The sequence below is a fragment of the Salvelinus fontinalis genome, chromosome 34, assembly GCF_029448725.1.
Source record: "Salvelinus fontinalis isolate EN_2023a chromosome 34, ASM2944872v1, whole genome shotgun sequence".
Lineage (NCBI taxonomy): Eukaryota > Metazoa > Chordata > Actinopteri > Salmoniformes > Salmonidae > Salvelinus > Salvelinus fontinalis.
In genome coordinates this window covers 24,109,941-24,126,078 of record NC_074698.1, presented here as the reverse complement: position 1 = coordinate 24,126,078, position 16,138 = coordinate 24,109,941, and the positions used below count along the sequence as shown (strand labels likewise).

The 16,138-nt window shown below is 43.5% G+C and overlaps 1 protein-coding gene across 1 annotated transcript in view; it reads right to left on the bottom strand.

The window, feature by feature from the left end:
• ngfra (nerve growth factor receptor a (TNFR superfamily, member 16)) overlaps positions 1–15,645 on the bottom strand; it is a 49,561-nt gene extending 33,916 nt beyond the window's left edge. Inside the window, exons 1-2 of the mRNA XM_055898227.1 lie at positions 15,300–15,645; positions 3,807–3,969 (exon numbers count right to left, since the gene is read on the bottom strand). Coding sequence (XP_055754202.1) covers positions 3,807–3,969; positions 15,300–15,338 — 202 coding nt within the window. The 5' untranslated portion in view covers positions 15,339–15,645. The remainder of the gene's footprint in view (positions 1–3,806; positions 3,970–15,299) is intronic.
• Positions 15,646–16,138: the final 493 nt, after the last annotated feature.

Genomic DNA, 16,138 nt, shown 5'->3' with positions numbered 1-16,138 from the left:
CTCTAGATATCTAGCAGTATGATCCTGTCAGCAGTTAGTGATTGAAGGCTGATGGATGTAGTGTAAATGTGCCAATTCAGCCTGAGAAGGCCCCTCCTCTCACATCGCAGTGTTTCGACCCCATTAGATTAGCACCATTAATAATGCAGGTCTGGACATCCTTAAGTTTCTCCTGTGTCCATCCTCTTTCATCTTCTCCATTGTCAGCACTATCCTGCTGTGTTCTTCTAGGGGACCGTGGCCAATGGCCATTTCCCCACTAATGTCAGACAGCTTTCCTTCCTTAACTCTTTTCTCTCTTTCTGCTATGCTAACATAACATACTGACCTTTCACTGGCTCTTGTTTCTCTGTAGGGCTATATGTTAAACGTTCTGAAACCAGCATGCCGGTTTCTATTTGTCTTTTAAAACTTGAAACATTTATTTAACAGTGTGTAATTATCGCCACGCTTCAGTGATCTGCTTGGCTCGACCCCAAGGTTTACAACATCTGTTTAGGGTATTATTAACGTTCCTATAATGCTATTATTAGGATGTTAAAAAGCGAAGTCATATCTGGTGACAGTTATGTGTTATCCCTCATTAGCTCACCTAGTGTTGTTCTGGGGTCAGTGGAGTAATGCAGTAGTTTCCGCTGTAAGAGCCACAGAGGACTCTCAAACTAATTTCTCCTCATTCTCCCCATTACCCACTGATCCACAATCAGTCAGTCCTCTTTTACACACTCCATTGACTAAGGAAGCTGTTGTTCTCCTCTCTCTATGTCCTTCTCTCTGTCTCTCTCTCTTTCCCTCTCTCTCTAAATCCCCAACTGAACCCCATTCAGTCAGAGGACTTTCTAAACACTTTATTGACTGGCCTTTTCTCTCTCCATCCCCACTGATCCCCAGTCAGTTGCAGCCCCCTTTGTGATGCTTCACTGAGAAGCAGCTCTGGATGTGCTGTGTCCCATGACAGGCAGAGAGAGAGAGAAAGTGGAAAGGACTGATAAATATTTCAGCGGTGCTGACGTTGGCAGGCGTCTAGACCTGAAAGGATAGGGCAATGAGGAGGGGAGGTGTTAGCAGGACAGGAAGTAGAGTATCCAGAGAGGAAGAAGAGGTAAATAAAGATTCACCCATATTTGCCATGAAACAGGAAATGGATGCTCTGAATGTTTTGTCACCTTTTAAAATATTAATACCTGCGCTTTATGAAATACTGCTTCTATCTACTTATATAGCTTTTGTTATTCAGGTAAAGGTCCGTGTTTTCAGCCACTGACATACATTTATAACACTCTCAGGCCCTATCGTTGTTAGTGTTTCAGGGATGCATCAAGCACATTAACATTTTATTGGGACTAACAGAAACGGACAGGCAGAGAACAATTGTAAATTGACTCAAATTGTCACAAACTAATGCGATTCTGCTGAATTGTGGAATGTTTACCACATTATTGATACCATGTCTGTATCGTGGCTCAAGATAACTGTTTTCTAGGGCTTCCCGAGTGGCGCAGCGGTCTAAGGCACTGCATCGCAGTACTAGAGGTGTCACTACAGATCCGGATTCGATCCCGGGCTGTATAGGAGCTGGCCGCGACCGGGAGACCCATGATGTGCGGCTGACTTCCGGGTTAAGCGAGCAGTGTGTCAAGAAGCAGTGCGGCTTGGTGGCGTCGTGTTTCGGAGGAAGCATGGCTCTCTCCTTCACCTCCCCTGAGTCCGTACAGGCGTTGCATCGATGGGACAACACTGACAACATTGTTTTCTGCATCCCTGTGTAGGATATCAAATGGGCGCGGCGCACTGGTATAATTAGTCTGTTTAAATGTGTAAAGATGCAGTCATGTAACACCATGCAAGATGAATGAGCAGACCCTGCTCTTTGGTGCTTGATGCTCCCTCAGACCAGTTTTTGTCCCCGTTACAGCCGATGAGTCACATAAAGGCTGGTAGGGGATGAGAGTGGAGCGCTCAGTAGTGGTTTATCATTTCCCATGAAAAAAGTGACAGCATTTATACATTTTCATTTATAAATAAAGGACTCTTAGGGCAGGGTTCAGTCAAACCTTAGAATACAAGTCCATATTAGGATGTCTCTGCTGCTTTTGCAGAGAAGCCAAGTGGCTCCAGTTTCCTGCTGTAATCCATCACTTTGTGTAATTTGCTGATAATAATGATGAATTAGTCTCCATTCCTCATCCCCTCCCTTCCAGTTGTTCTTTTACCTCTCTATGTACACTGTCTGGTTGGCTGTTCACCACCTGACCAGCTGCTGTGGATGAGACTTTGATCTTAAACTGCCAAGTTCCAGGAATGTTTGGAGGTTACATTAAATTATATGTGCATACCATTTCTTTACACATTGTTGGGCAGCAGTTCACAGGCATCCCAGGCCAGTGTTGTGTCTGTAGGAGCTTGTTATGGTAATACTATATCAAGCAGCAACACAGGCCATCTTCTGACTAAATTACTTAATTGATCTAATTTTAGACCTCGTCTGTTCTGTGTCCTGCTCAAATTGTGTTGGAAGACACTGGCATTTATGGGATTTGTAAAGGACCTCAACTGAAGAATACTTTGTCTGTGAATTGTCACAGTTGTGAAAGAAGATCCTATTTGTACGACTCAGTCAATAGAGCAGACCTGACACCAATCATGAGTCACAATGCACTCTGACATTCTGCTCATCCACCACAACCATGCAGTGACCTTTGAGAACTACATTTTGACTTATAGAAGTGCTGTAGAATCCAGCTGACTTTCTCTCTCTGGATTCTATTTCTATGCTATGCAGTGACCTATGAGAACTATACTTTAACTTCTACTATGCATCTTAATTACTGTAAAGGACAACAACAGAAAGAGAGTGAAAGAGAAAGAGAGGGAAAATGGTGAAACAAACCCTAAGATGAAGTGTATATGTATGTTTGCATAAAGGCTCTTCCTCTCTGTAGGACGTTCTAGCACAACATTGGCACCTCTCCCGTCCCGTTTTATCCTCCCTCTGAATCAGTGCTAATGGGTTTCAGCCTGAGTTGTAAGTGAACACATTTGGCCCCACTTACAGCCATCAAACATAGGAACCCCTGCCTGTTTATAAAGAACACTTTGCTATTAAAGCAGGGACAGAAGGCTTTTTTTAGTAATGTGCAAATTGGACAGTAACATTTTTGTTCAGGCTTTTTTCTGTTTTGATTGGATGGTTTTAGACGGTGGGGTATTAATGTGTAAATTGCCGTTGGTGGTGTAAATGAGTGCATATAAGGTGAAATGTGTAGTTCAGGGATTTTTCTGCCATTGAAATCATTGAGGTGGCTAAGTCCAAACAGTGTAAAAAAAAGTTCTAAAATACTGTATATATACTTTTTAAAATACATTTTTGGGATATAAAAACACTTTCAGTATGTACTTAAATGACTAAAACCAGACAAAAAGTGTGTAAAAAAAGATAATGGACCTATATATTTTTTGATAACATAATCATTGAGAACTAACAATCCCCAAAATAAAAACTAGACAGTCAGGGAGAATTGAAAATTCTAAAAACAATGAATTTAGCATTATAGATTTTGTTATTATGTTTGAGCAAAAGAACACAACATTAGCCATTCTTTACCCCGCCAAGATGGGAGCTTCTAAAATTATGACGCGCCGACGGGCAAACCGCGCCCCCTGCCATGCCTACCACCTAAGCCCCTTTTTGATCCAGATGAAAACCTCTAGTTGTGCACCTGAAAATAGCTGTGTGTGCGTGCCTGTGTGTATGTGCATAACACAGTATGTCTGTATAGATGTGTACATTTGAAGGATGAACTCACTGTCTAGGCACTGGGCGCAGACGGTCTGGTTGGCACCACACCTCCTCACCACCCCCTCTCCAGGTGGGCACACCTCGCAGCACTCTCCACCCTTGGTGTACTGGCCTGACTCACAGGGCACCTGCACCGCCCGCTCCGTCTTAGAAGCCACCAATACCCCAACCTGGCACAGACAGAGGAACAGACAGAAGGGTGTTAAAGCAAAGGTTACCCATAATACTGGCTCATAGAGGGGAATGTTTTGAAGGCAAAAATGACAGCCAGATGCGTATTACAATCATGTTCCTAATCTAACCTTGTATCATGATTCGCAATAAATAATTTTGTCTTCATCTAAATCAGAGACAAATTCTTCTACAGAGCAATACATTGTCCCATCCTCAGAAAGCCTTTAAAGGCACATAAAGGCAAGCCTCAAGGTGCTCACCCATGACTGGTCCAAGTAACACCGAAAACATATGTGCCAAATGCACAACCTCATGTTGCATGTTAGCACTTCAATATATCCTCCCCATACACACACACACACCCATGCATACACTCGTGCACACACACACACATGCACACACACACTTTCCCCCAGAATTCCTGCTCTGATCATCCATGTCCAGCCCACTGCCCTTTACACTGAAGCTGTCAGTCTGCAGGGTGTTTACAAAGTCTCCTGAACCCATTCATTTTTTATTTTTTTTTTTTTATCCCCTTTTCGTGGTATCCAATCGCTAGTAATTACTATCTTGTCTCATCGCTACAACTCCTGTACGGGCTCGGGAGAGACAAAGGTCGAAAGCCAAGCACAACCCAACCAAGCCGCACTGCTTCTTAACAGCGCGCCTCCAACCCAGAAGCCAGCCGCACCAATGTGTCGGAGGAAACACAGTGCACCTCAAGGATATCCCTACCGGCCAAACCCTCCCTACCGGCCAAACGGACCTCCCGGTCGCTGCCGGCTGCGACAGAGCCTGGGCGCGAACCCAGAAACTCTGGTGGCGCAGCTAGTGCTGCGATGCAGTGCCCTAGACCACTGCGCCACCCGGGAGGCCAACCCATTCATTTATTTTTTTTACTCTCATCCTTATTTATTCGCTTGTAGTGCAAATGTTAGTTGAATACTCCAGGCGGGACTGTTTCGAGAAGTGAAGCATTTGAGGAGCTTCTTTAAGGCCAAGACAAACGGAACTGTCTACGGGCTATTGGTCAGACTCAGTACTGTTGATGGAGGGCCTGGGAGAGTTAACGTCCTTGTTTTTCTCTCTAATTGCTAGGTGTGGTAAAAGACAGATTCCTCTCTGGAATTTGCATAACAAGTCCTCATATTGCGCAACTTAAAACTCTAAATTCCCACACACACGCAAAGGCATACACACATGCTGCTTCCTGCTACACACAATCTTCTCTCTGTCTCTTTATTTCCACTCTTTTTCTCACTGCCTCTCTCCACTCTCCCTCTCGCTGTCACTTCCTCTCTCTCACTCTGATATAAATGCCGAACAGCTTCACAGGCACAGGACTAAAGCATGTTTTCATACATACAATACATTTAAATAAGGAAACAATAATGTGAAGCACATTCTGAAGTCATAATCATCAAAACCATTAGACTGAAATGCTTTCATGTTTAATGCCTCACATTTTACTAAGAAAAACTGCTGGGCTCTCTCTCACTGAGATGCCTTCTCTCTCTCTTTAACTGTCCCCCTCTCTCCCCCTCCCTCAGCCCCTGCTTTCATTCAGAAACAGATGCACTGAGAGCAGCCGCCAGCACAGCTCTCTCTCTCTCTCTCTCTGTCGATCGACTCTCATCCGCTCTGTACATTTCTCCCTCTCTCTCTTCCCTCTCTCTATCTTCTCTGTATTGTCCTAAAGCACACCGTTGCCTTGTTTTGTACCACAATCCAATGATAAAACTGAGGAGGACAAAAATGCAATTTCAGAATCCCCCCCGTCCCCAGTGAAAGTTGTGCCTGTGACCCCTCTACTCTTGCCATGTCTCTCTCTGTTGGAGAATTGCCCAAAGCATTGTTAAACCACACATAAGCATATTTTCTTATCCTTACTAATTTATGCAAACCTTGGCTCTAAACCTGTTTTTATTTGAATATGGTCTTACACTATAATCACCAGGTCGGTGAATGTGAACTTGGAATGCTGCCCAAGCCCCCAAGTTTATCTGTGTGCATCTTGTCAGTGAAATAAACTGGCAATTTTCCAGCTTCACCTCTGATAAGGAGCCTGCTACTCTCAACATGATCTGAGTGACTGAAAGGTGCTACATGGTCAATCCAACGTCTGCATTGGCCGTGCAGCATTTAGGGTGATATGGCCTCTGCAGAAGTCAAGGTATTCATACTTCTTGAGCTTAGCGGAGCAGCGCAGAACTGTTGTGAAGGAAGTTGTCAAGGAAGTCAGTTTGTGTTTATACAGGACCTCCTGACCTACAGTTGAAGTCGGAAGTTTACATGCACTCATGTTGGAGTCATTAACACTCGTTTTCAACCACTCCACAAATTCCTTGTTAACAAACTATAGTTTTGTCAAGTTGGTTAGGACATCTACTTTGTGCATGACACACGTAATTTTTCCAACAATTGTTTACAGACAGATTATTTCACTTATAATTCACTGTATCACAATTCCAGTGGGTCAGAAGTTTACATACACTAAGTTGACTGTGCCTTTAAACAGCTTGGAAAATTCCTAAAATTATGTCATGGCTTTAGAAGCTTCTGATAGGCTTATTGACATCATTTGAGTCAATTGGAGGTGTACCTGTGGATGTATTTCAAGGCTTACCTTCAAACTCAGTGCCTCTTTGCTTGACATCATGGGAAAATCAAAAGAAATCAGCAAAGACCTCAGAAAAACTATTGTTGACCTCCACAAGTCTGGCTCATCCTTGGGAGCAATTTCCAAACGCCTGAAGGTACCACGTTCATCTGTACAAACAATAGTAGGCAAGTATAAACACCATGGGACCGCGCAGCCATCATACCGCTCAGGAAGGAGATGCGCTCTGTCTCCTAGAGATGAACACACTTTGGTGCGAAAAGTGAAAATCAATTCAAGAACAACAGCAAAGGACTTTGTGAAGATGCTGGAGGAAACAGGTACAAAAGTATCTATATCCACAGTAAAATGAGTCCTATATCGACATAACCTGAAAGGCCGCTCAGCAAGGAAGAAGGCACTGCTCCAAAACCGCCATAAAAAAAGCCAGACTACGGTTTGCAACTGCACATGGGAACAAAGATCATACTTTTTATATAACTGTTTGGCCATAATAACCATTGTTATGTTTGTAGGAAAAAGGGGGATGTTTGCAAGCCGAAGAACACCATCCCAACCGTGAAGCATGAGGGTGGCAGCATCATGTTGTGGGGGTGCTTTGCTGCAGGAGGGACTGGTGCACTTCACAAAATAGATGGCATCATGAGTGGAAATTATGTGGATATATTGAAGCAACATCTCAAAACATCAGTCACGAAATTAAAACTTGGACGCAAATGGATCTTCCAAATGGACAATGACCCCAAGCATTCTTCCAAAGTTGTGGCAAAATGGCTTAAGGACAGCAAAGTCAAGGTATTGGAGTGGCCATCATAAAGCCCTAACCTCAATCCTATAGAACATTTGTCGGCAGAACTGAAAAAGTGTGTGTGATTAAGGAGGCCTACAAACCTGATTCAGTTACCTGATTCAGGTGTTGCTGTGCGTTTTGTTGCTGTGCGTTTTGCTGCCAACTTTACTTTACTTTGCTAGCTGACAACTTTACGTTTTTTGTTTTGTTTTTGTTTTTAATTACCGTTTAAATTTTTAGTTTTTCCATCGCAACTTTTTTCCCTCATTCAACTTTTTCACTCCGGACGCTTTATCTGGACATGGTTCGTCAACACCTTCAACAGCCGAAGCTAAGTAGTAACATTAACATGATGTCTTCTAATTGCAGTCGCTGTACTCATAATATACAGGAGAACGATCACCTTACGGCGAGAATAGCTGTGCTACAAGCCCAGCTTCAGACGCAATCGTTAGGCAAGGGTAATTTCAGTGTAGGAAAGGAAGAAACAGCGTCTGTGCCACCAGTAAGTACAGATAGTAACGTTAGTATAAATCCCCCCGCACAGTCCCCGCAGCCGGACAACTTTCTCATGGCTTCTGGAGGGAAATGCTGTTGGAATGCTCAACCGGTGTCGCTCATTCAGCCGACAGAAACTTTCAACCGGTTTTCCCCATTATGTAGCGAGTCGGAGTCTGAGTCTGAGTCTTCTCTTGTCTCTACTCCTCCCGTTACGGGGTCTGAGACACCGAAGTCTCCCACCATTAGCTCTGACAAATTGAAAACCCTAGTCATTGGCGACTCCATTACCCGCAGTATTAGACTTAAAACGAATCACCCAGCGATCATACACTGTTTACCAGGGGGCAGGGCTACCGACGTTAAGGCTAATCTAAAGATGGTGCTGGCTAAAGCTAAATCTGGCGAGTGTAGAGAGTATAGAGATATTGTTATCCACGTCGGCACCAACGATGTTAGGATGAAACAGTCAGAGGTCACCAAGTGCAACATAGCTTCAGCGTGTAAATCAGCTAGAAAGATGTGTCGGCATCGAGTAATTGTCTCTGTCCCCCTCCCAGTTAGGGGGAGTGACGAGCTGTACAGCAGAGTCTCAGCACTCAATCGCTGGTTGAAAACTGTTTTCTGCCCCTCCCAAAAGATAGAATTTGTAGATAATTGGCCCTCTTTCTGGGACTCACCCACAAACAGGACCAAGCCTGACCTGCTGAGGAGTGACGGACTCCATCCTAGCTGGAGGGGTGCTCTCATCTTATCTACCAACATAGATAGGGCTCTAACTCCTCTAGCCCCACAATGAAATAGGGTGCAGGCCAGGCAGCAGGCTGTTAGCCAACCTGCCAGCTTAGTGGAGTCTGCCAATAGCACAGTCAGTGTAGTCAGCTCAGCCATACCCATTGAGACTGTGTCTGTGCCTCGACCTAGGTTGGGCAAAACTAAACATGGCGGTGTTCGCCTTAGCAATCTTATTAGGATAAAGACCTCCTCCATTCCTGCCATTATTGAAAGAGATCGTGATACCTCACATCTCAAAATAGGGTTACTTAATGTTAGATCCCTCACTTCAAAGGCAATCATAGTCAATGAACTAATCACTGATCATAATCTTGATGTGATTGGCCTGACTGAAACATGGCTTAAGCCTGATGAATTTACTGTGTTAAATGAGGCCTCACCTCCTGGTTACACTAGTGACCATATCCCCCGTGCATCCCGCAAAGGCGGAGGTGTTGCTAACAGTTACGATAGCAAATTTCAATTTACAAAAAAAAAAATGGCGTTTTCGTCTTTTGAGCTTCTAGTCATGAAATCTATGCAGCCTACTCAATCACTTTTTATAGCTACTGTTTACAGGCCTCCTGGGCCATATACAGCGTTCCTCTCTGAGTTTCCTGAATTCCTATCAGACCTTGTAGTCATAGCAGATCATATTCTAATTTTTGGTGATTTTAATATTCACATGGAGAAGTCCACAGACCCACTCCAAAAGTCTTTCGGAGCCATCATCGACTCAGTGGGTTTTGTCCAACATGTCTCTGGACCTACTCACTGCCACAGTCATACTCTGGACCTAGTTTTGTCCCTTGGAATAAATGTTGTAGATCTTAATGTTTTTCCACATAATCCTGGACTATCGGACCACCATTTTATTACGTTTGCAATCGCAACAAATAATCTGCTCAGACCCCAACCAAGGAGCATCAAAAGTCGTGCTATAAATTCTCAGACAACACAAAAATTCCTTGATGCCCTTCCAGACTCCTTCTGCCTACCCAAGGACGTCAGAGGACAAAAATCAGTTAACCACTTAACTGAGGAACTCAATTTAACCTTGCGCAATACCCTAGATGCAGTTGCACCCCTAAAAACGAAAAACATTTGTCATAAGAAACTAGCTCCCTGGTATACAGAAAATACCCGAGCTTTGAAGCAAGCTTCCAGGAAATTGGAACGGAAATGGCGCCACACCAAACTGGAAGTCTTCCGACTAGCTTGGAAAGACAGTACCGTGCAGTACCGAAGAGCCCTCACTGCTGCTCGATCATCCTACTTTTCCAACTTAATCGAGGAAAATAAGAACAATCCCAAATTTATTTTTGATACTGTTGCAAAGCTAACTAAAAAGCAGCATTCCCCAAGAGAGGATGGCTTTCACTTCAGCAATAATAAATTCATGAACTTCTTTGAGGAAAAGATCATGACCATTAGAAAGCAAATTACGGACTCCTCTTTGAATCTGCGTATTCCTCCAGGGCTTAGCTGTCCTGGATCTGCACAGCTCTGCGAGGGCCTGGGATCGGGAGAGACACTTAAGTGTTTTAGTACTATATCTCTTGACACAATGATGAAAATAATTATGGCCTCTAAACCTTCAAGCTGCATACTGGATCCTATTCCTACTAAACTGCTGAAGAAGCTGCTTCCTGTGCTTGGCCCTCCTATGTTGAACATAATAAACAGCTCTCTATCCACCGGATGTGTACCAAACTCACTAAAAGTGGCAGTGATAAAGCCTCTCTTGAAAAAGCCAAACCTTGACCCGGAAAATATAAAAAACTATCGGCCTATATCGAATCTTCCATTCCTCTCAAAAAATTTTGAAAAAGCTGTTGCGCAGCAACTCACCGCCTTTCTGAAGACAAACAATGTATACGAAATGCTTCAGTCTGGTTTTAGACCCCATCATAGCACTGAGACTGCACTTGTGAAGGTGGTAAATGACCTTTTAATGGCGTCAGACCGAGGCTCTGCATCTGTCCTCGTGCTACTAGACCTTAGTGCTGCCTTTGACACCATCGATCACCACATTCTTTTGGAGAGACTGGAAACCCAAATTGGTCTACACGGACAAGTTCTGGCCTGGTTTAGATCTTACCTGTCGGAAAGATATCAGTTTGTCTCTGTGAATGGTCTGTCCTCTGACAAATCAACTGTACATTTCGGTGTTCCTCAAGGTTCCGTTTTAGGACCACTATTGTTTTCACTATATATTTTACCTCTTGGGGATGTTATTCGAAAACATAATGTTAACTTTCACTGCTATGCGGATGACACACAGCTGTACATTTCAATGAAACATGGTGAAGCCCCAAAATTGCCCTCGCTAGAAGCCTGTGTTTCAGACATAAGGAAGTGGATGGCTGAAAACTTTCTACTTTTAAACTCGGACAAAACAGAGATGCTTGTTCTAGGTCCCAAGAAACAAAGAGATCTTCTGTTAAATCTGACAATTCATCTTGATGGTTGTAAAGTCGTCTCAAATAAAACTGTGAAGGACCTCGGCGTTACTCTTGACCCTGATCTCTCTTTTGACGAACATATCAAGACTGTTTCAAGGACAGCTTTTTTCCATCTACGTAACATTGCAAAAATCTGAAATTTTCTGTCCAAAAATGATGCAGAAAAATTAATCCATGCATTTGTTACTTCTAGGTTAGACTACTGCAATGCTCTACTTTCCGGCTACCCGGATAAAGCACTAAATAAACTTCAGTTAGTGCTAAATACGGCTGCTAGAATCCTGACTAGAACCAAGAAATTTGATCAGCTTCCCTACACTGGCTTCCTGTTAAGGCAAGGGCTGATTTCAAGGTTTTACTGTTAACCTATAAAGCGTTACATGGGCTTGCTCCTACCTATCTTTCCGAGTTGGTCCTGCCGTACATACCAATACGTACGCTACGGTCACAAGACGCAGGCCTCCTAATTGTCCCTAGAATTTCTAAGCAAACAGCGGGAGGCAGGGCTTTCTCCTATAGATCTCCATTTTTATGGAACAGAGACGCACGCAGACTCGGTCTCAACCTTTAAGTCTTTACTGAAGACTTATCTCTTCAGTAGGTCATATGATTGAGTGTAGTCTGGCCCAGGAGTGTGAAGGTGAACGGAAAGGCTCTGGAGCAACGAACCGCCCTTGCTGTCTCTGCCAGGCCTGTTCCCCTCTCTCCACTGGGATTCTCTGCCTCTAACCCTGTTACAGGGGCTGAGTCACTGGCTTGCTGGTGCTCTTTCATGCCGTCCCTAGGAGGGGTGCGTCACTTGAGTGGGTTGAGTTACTGACGTGATCTTCCTGTATGGGTTGGCGCCCCCCCTTGGTTTGTGCTGTGGTGGAGACCTTTGTGGGCTATACTCGGCCTTGTCTCAGGATTGTAAGTTGGTGGTTGAGGATTTCACTCTAGTGGTGCGGGGGCTGTGCTTTGGCAAAGTGGGTGGGGTTATATCCTTCCTGTTTGGCCCTGTCCGGGGGTTTCTTCGGATGGGGCCACAGTGTCTCCTGACCGCTCCTGTCTCAGCCTCCAGTATTTATGCTGCAGTAGTTTATGTGTCGGGGGGCTAGGGTCAGTTGGTTATACCTGGAGTACTTCTCCTGTCTTATCCAGTGTCCTGTGTGAATTTAAGTATGCTCTCTCTAATTCTCTCGTTCTCTCTTTCTCTCTGAGAACCTGAGCCCTAGGACCATACGTCAGGACTACCGGGCATGCTGACACCTTGCTGTCCCCAGTCCGCCTGGCCTTGCTGCTATTCCAGTTTCAACTGTTCTGCCTGCGGTTACGAAACCCCTACCTGTCCCAGAACTGCTGTTTTCAACTCTTAATGATCGGCTATGAAAAGCCAACTGAGATTTATGCCTGATTATTATTTGACCATGCTTGTCATTTATGAACATTTTGAAAATCTTGGCTCTCTCTAATTTTCTCCTTCTCTCTTTCTTTCTCTCGGAGGACCTGGGCCCTGGGACCATGCGTCGGGACTGCCGCCCGTGGTGACTCCTTGCTGTCCCCAGTCCGCCTGGCCTTGCTGCTATTCCAGTTTCAGCTGTTCTGCCTGCGGTTATGGAACCGCCACCTGTCCCAGACCTGTTGTTTTTCAACTCTTAATGATCAGCTATGAAAAGCCAACTGAAAATTATTCATGATTATTATTTGACCATGCTTGTCACTTATGAACATTTTTGAACATCTTGGCATAGTTCTGTTATAATCTCCACCCGGCACAGCCAGAAGAGGACTGGCCACCCCTCATAGCCTGGTTCCTCTCTAGGTTTCTTCCTAGGTTTTGTCCTTTCTAGGGAGTTTTTCCTAGCCACCGTGCTTCTACACCTGCATTACTAGCTGTTTGGGGTTTTAGGCTGGGTTTCTGTACAGCACTTCGAGATATTAGCTGATGTACGAAGGGCTATATAAAATAAATTTGATTGATTGATTGATTGATTGATTGATTGATTGATTGATTGATTGAGTTACACCAGCTCTGTCAGGGGGAATGGACCAAAATTCACCCAACTTATTGTGGGAAGCTTGTGGAAGACTACCCAAAACGTTTGACCAAAGTTAAACAATTTAAAGGCAATGCTACCAAATACTAATTGAGTGTATGTAAACTTCTGACCCACTGGGAATGTGATGAAAGAAATAAAAGCTGAAATAAATCATTCTCTCTACTATTATTCTGACATTTCAGATTCTTAAAATAAAGTGGTGATCCTAACTGACCTAAGACAGGGAATTTTTACTAGGATTAAATGCCAGGAATAGTGAAAAACTGAGTTTAAATGTATTTGGCTAAGGTGTATGTAAACTTCCGTCATCAACTGTACCTATCATCAACTAATCATGTCAATGAGGAGCTATATGGAGCCCTCCGCATTGTCACAAAATTTGAGACGCGCACAGCGACGCGGTAGGGAGCTCATTTTTGTCTCTGCGTGCCTCCCCTCCGTAGACTCCGCAATTGCATCACACCATCCACACGGAGCCTCCGACCACATTTTCGGATCAAGCATAAATTGGCTTTAAGTCTTTAACGCAAACGTGTAGAATAAGGCAATGCCCTCACACACACACACACACACACACACACACACACACACACACACACACACACACACACACACACACACACACACACACACACACACACACACACACACACACACACACACACACGCACACGCAAACACACACACATACACACACCAGGTCACATCCCCAGCCTTGAGATGCCTGCTTTGCACTCTCCCCGATTTCATTGTCAATTAGAGACTATTTCTGAATCTAATTCTACGAACATGCTCTATACTACCACAATGTTGTAAAGAAGCTGTCAAAACAGACTGCTCCTGAGTAATGTAGAGGGCTGTTCACATGGTGAGTGAATGAACAAGCCTTATTAGACCAGCAGGTCTTGAAATATCAGGAGGATTAGCCTATGACAGCCACTCACCAAATAATAGCAAATAGTTTGTAATCATCCCCATCACCATTATCATTATCATCACCCAACTATCCAAAATTCACACACAAAATTCATGAATTGCTCAAAACTTTATGAACTTCAGATAAGTCACTACCTCCACTTCAACAGAAGCCTACTGCCAAAAAAAAGTGAAAATATGGGTATTTTAGGATTTCATAACAGGTTCATGCATTAAAACTGTTATTAGATCACATACGGACTGAAATGTTAAGGGTTTGATCAGTCATCAGTAAATGGCACAGATCTATTTCATATATGCATACTCAGTGTTGGGGAAGCTACTCTGAAAATATATTTTACCAAGCTACCAATTACTTGACACTGGAAGAAGTTAAACTGGGTATATGGGTGAAGTAGGCAATCATTTTGTTTTTTTCAGCATTAGACCTGACTAATTCTCACTTGAAACGTTCGTTTTTTTTGTTTCTTAGGCTAAACGACACATTCTGTTAACATATGACCTCAATTGCAATTTGTTATCTATGGCATTTCAGGTGCACATATGAACGTTTTTTAAGAACTAGTTTGGATCTGTAGTGAACTACTTTTTCAAAGTAACTTTAGTTCAGTAAACGATATTTGTTTTAAGGGTAGCTTTAATGTAGCAAATTAAGTAATTGGTAGCTTGGTAAACTATATTTTCTGAGTAGTTTCCCCAACACTGAGTATGCATATTTACCGATGACTGACAAAGCCTTTCATTTCAGTCCGTATGTGATCTTATCACAGTTTTTGAATGGATGGACCTGCTATGAAATCCTACATTGTAAAAGGAACCTTGGGCTACGGCACCTGCCCATGAAAACATTCCAGGATGGTTGTTCTATAAAGGATTCAGATGAAGAGCATGGGGAACTATAACTGTTATTAGAAAACACACATTCGGGTTTATTATGATCAGTTCTGAGATGGGGGGGGGGGGGGGGGCTGATAACCACCTTCCCTCCAGCAGTTCTCCTCAGATTAGTATCGTGACTAATTTGCCAGCATTAGATGGAGAAATACGAGGGACAGTGCGGGGATCCCCAGTCCACTACAACTACAGTGTTATAACGCAAAGTAATAAAATGCAAACAATGAACACGTTTCTCCCATGCTACCTATTCAATCAAAATGAAATATGTCTTTATGAAATCAGAGTTATAAATAATGCCATTACTCACCACTCCAAAGAACATAACCAATGATAAGGTACCCGCCATGCTTCGGTTTCCTACAGTGTCATAAACAAATAGACTATACTAAATGGATACTGCAAAAGAACATACAGGACGAATTGTTCATTTTAATTCCAGTGGCAATTCTTTATCAATGAGTCCGCAGTCAATTCCCCATGCTCTTCGCTGCCGTGTAGCGTTCGAGACCTTTTGAGAGTGAGATGCGTCGCATTGGCAGGTCACTAGTGCGTGCGTGCAGCGTCCCGGCGCAGACTGACTGTACTGAGCGCTATCCAACAGTGCACTGCGGAGGCAAGAGTCGTGCACGAACTGAAGAGAGGCACGTCCACTCTTTCCTGATTTACCCTGTGACTTCTACAGTAGACGACTTGCACGATCTACACCTGGGATCATCAACTAGATTCAGACGCGCGTCAACTTTTTCTTGATTGGAAGGTTGGGGGGCAAGAACATAATTACAAATCATTTGTAGAATTCAAATTTACCGCATTAAGCCCAAACAGATATAATATTTGACTAAAACATAATAATTCCAAACCTTGCTTGCATTTGTATATGGTAATGTGTCTATATATTATGCATGGAAATACTTGGGAACAGATATTCCAAATTAAAATAACTTGGAGCTGATTTACATTGTTTTATGTCCAACAATGAAAATGCAACAAAAAAAGACATTAAAAACACCTGCAGTACAAATTCGGCACTCGGGCCGCCAGTTGGGGGACCCTGATCTACATAGACAAGAGACAAGGATCAACTGAAGTCACTTTTCTGACACTTCATCTATATCTCGCTCTCTCTCTCTCGCTCTGTTTCTCTCT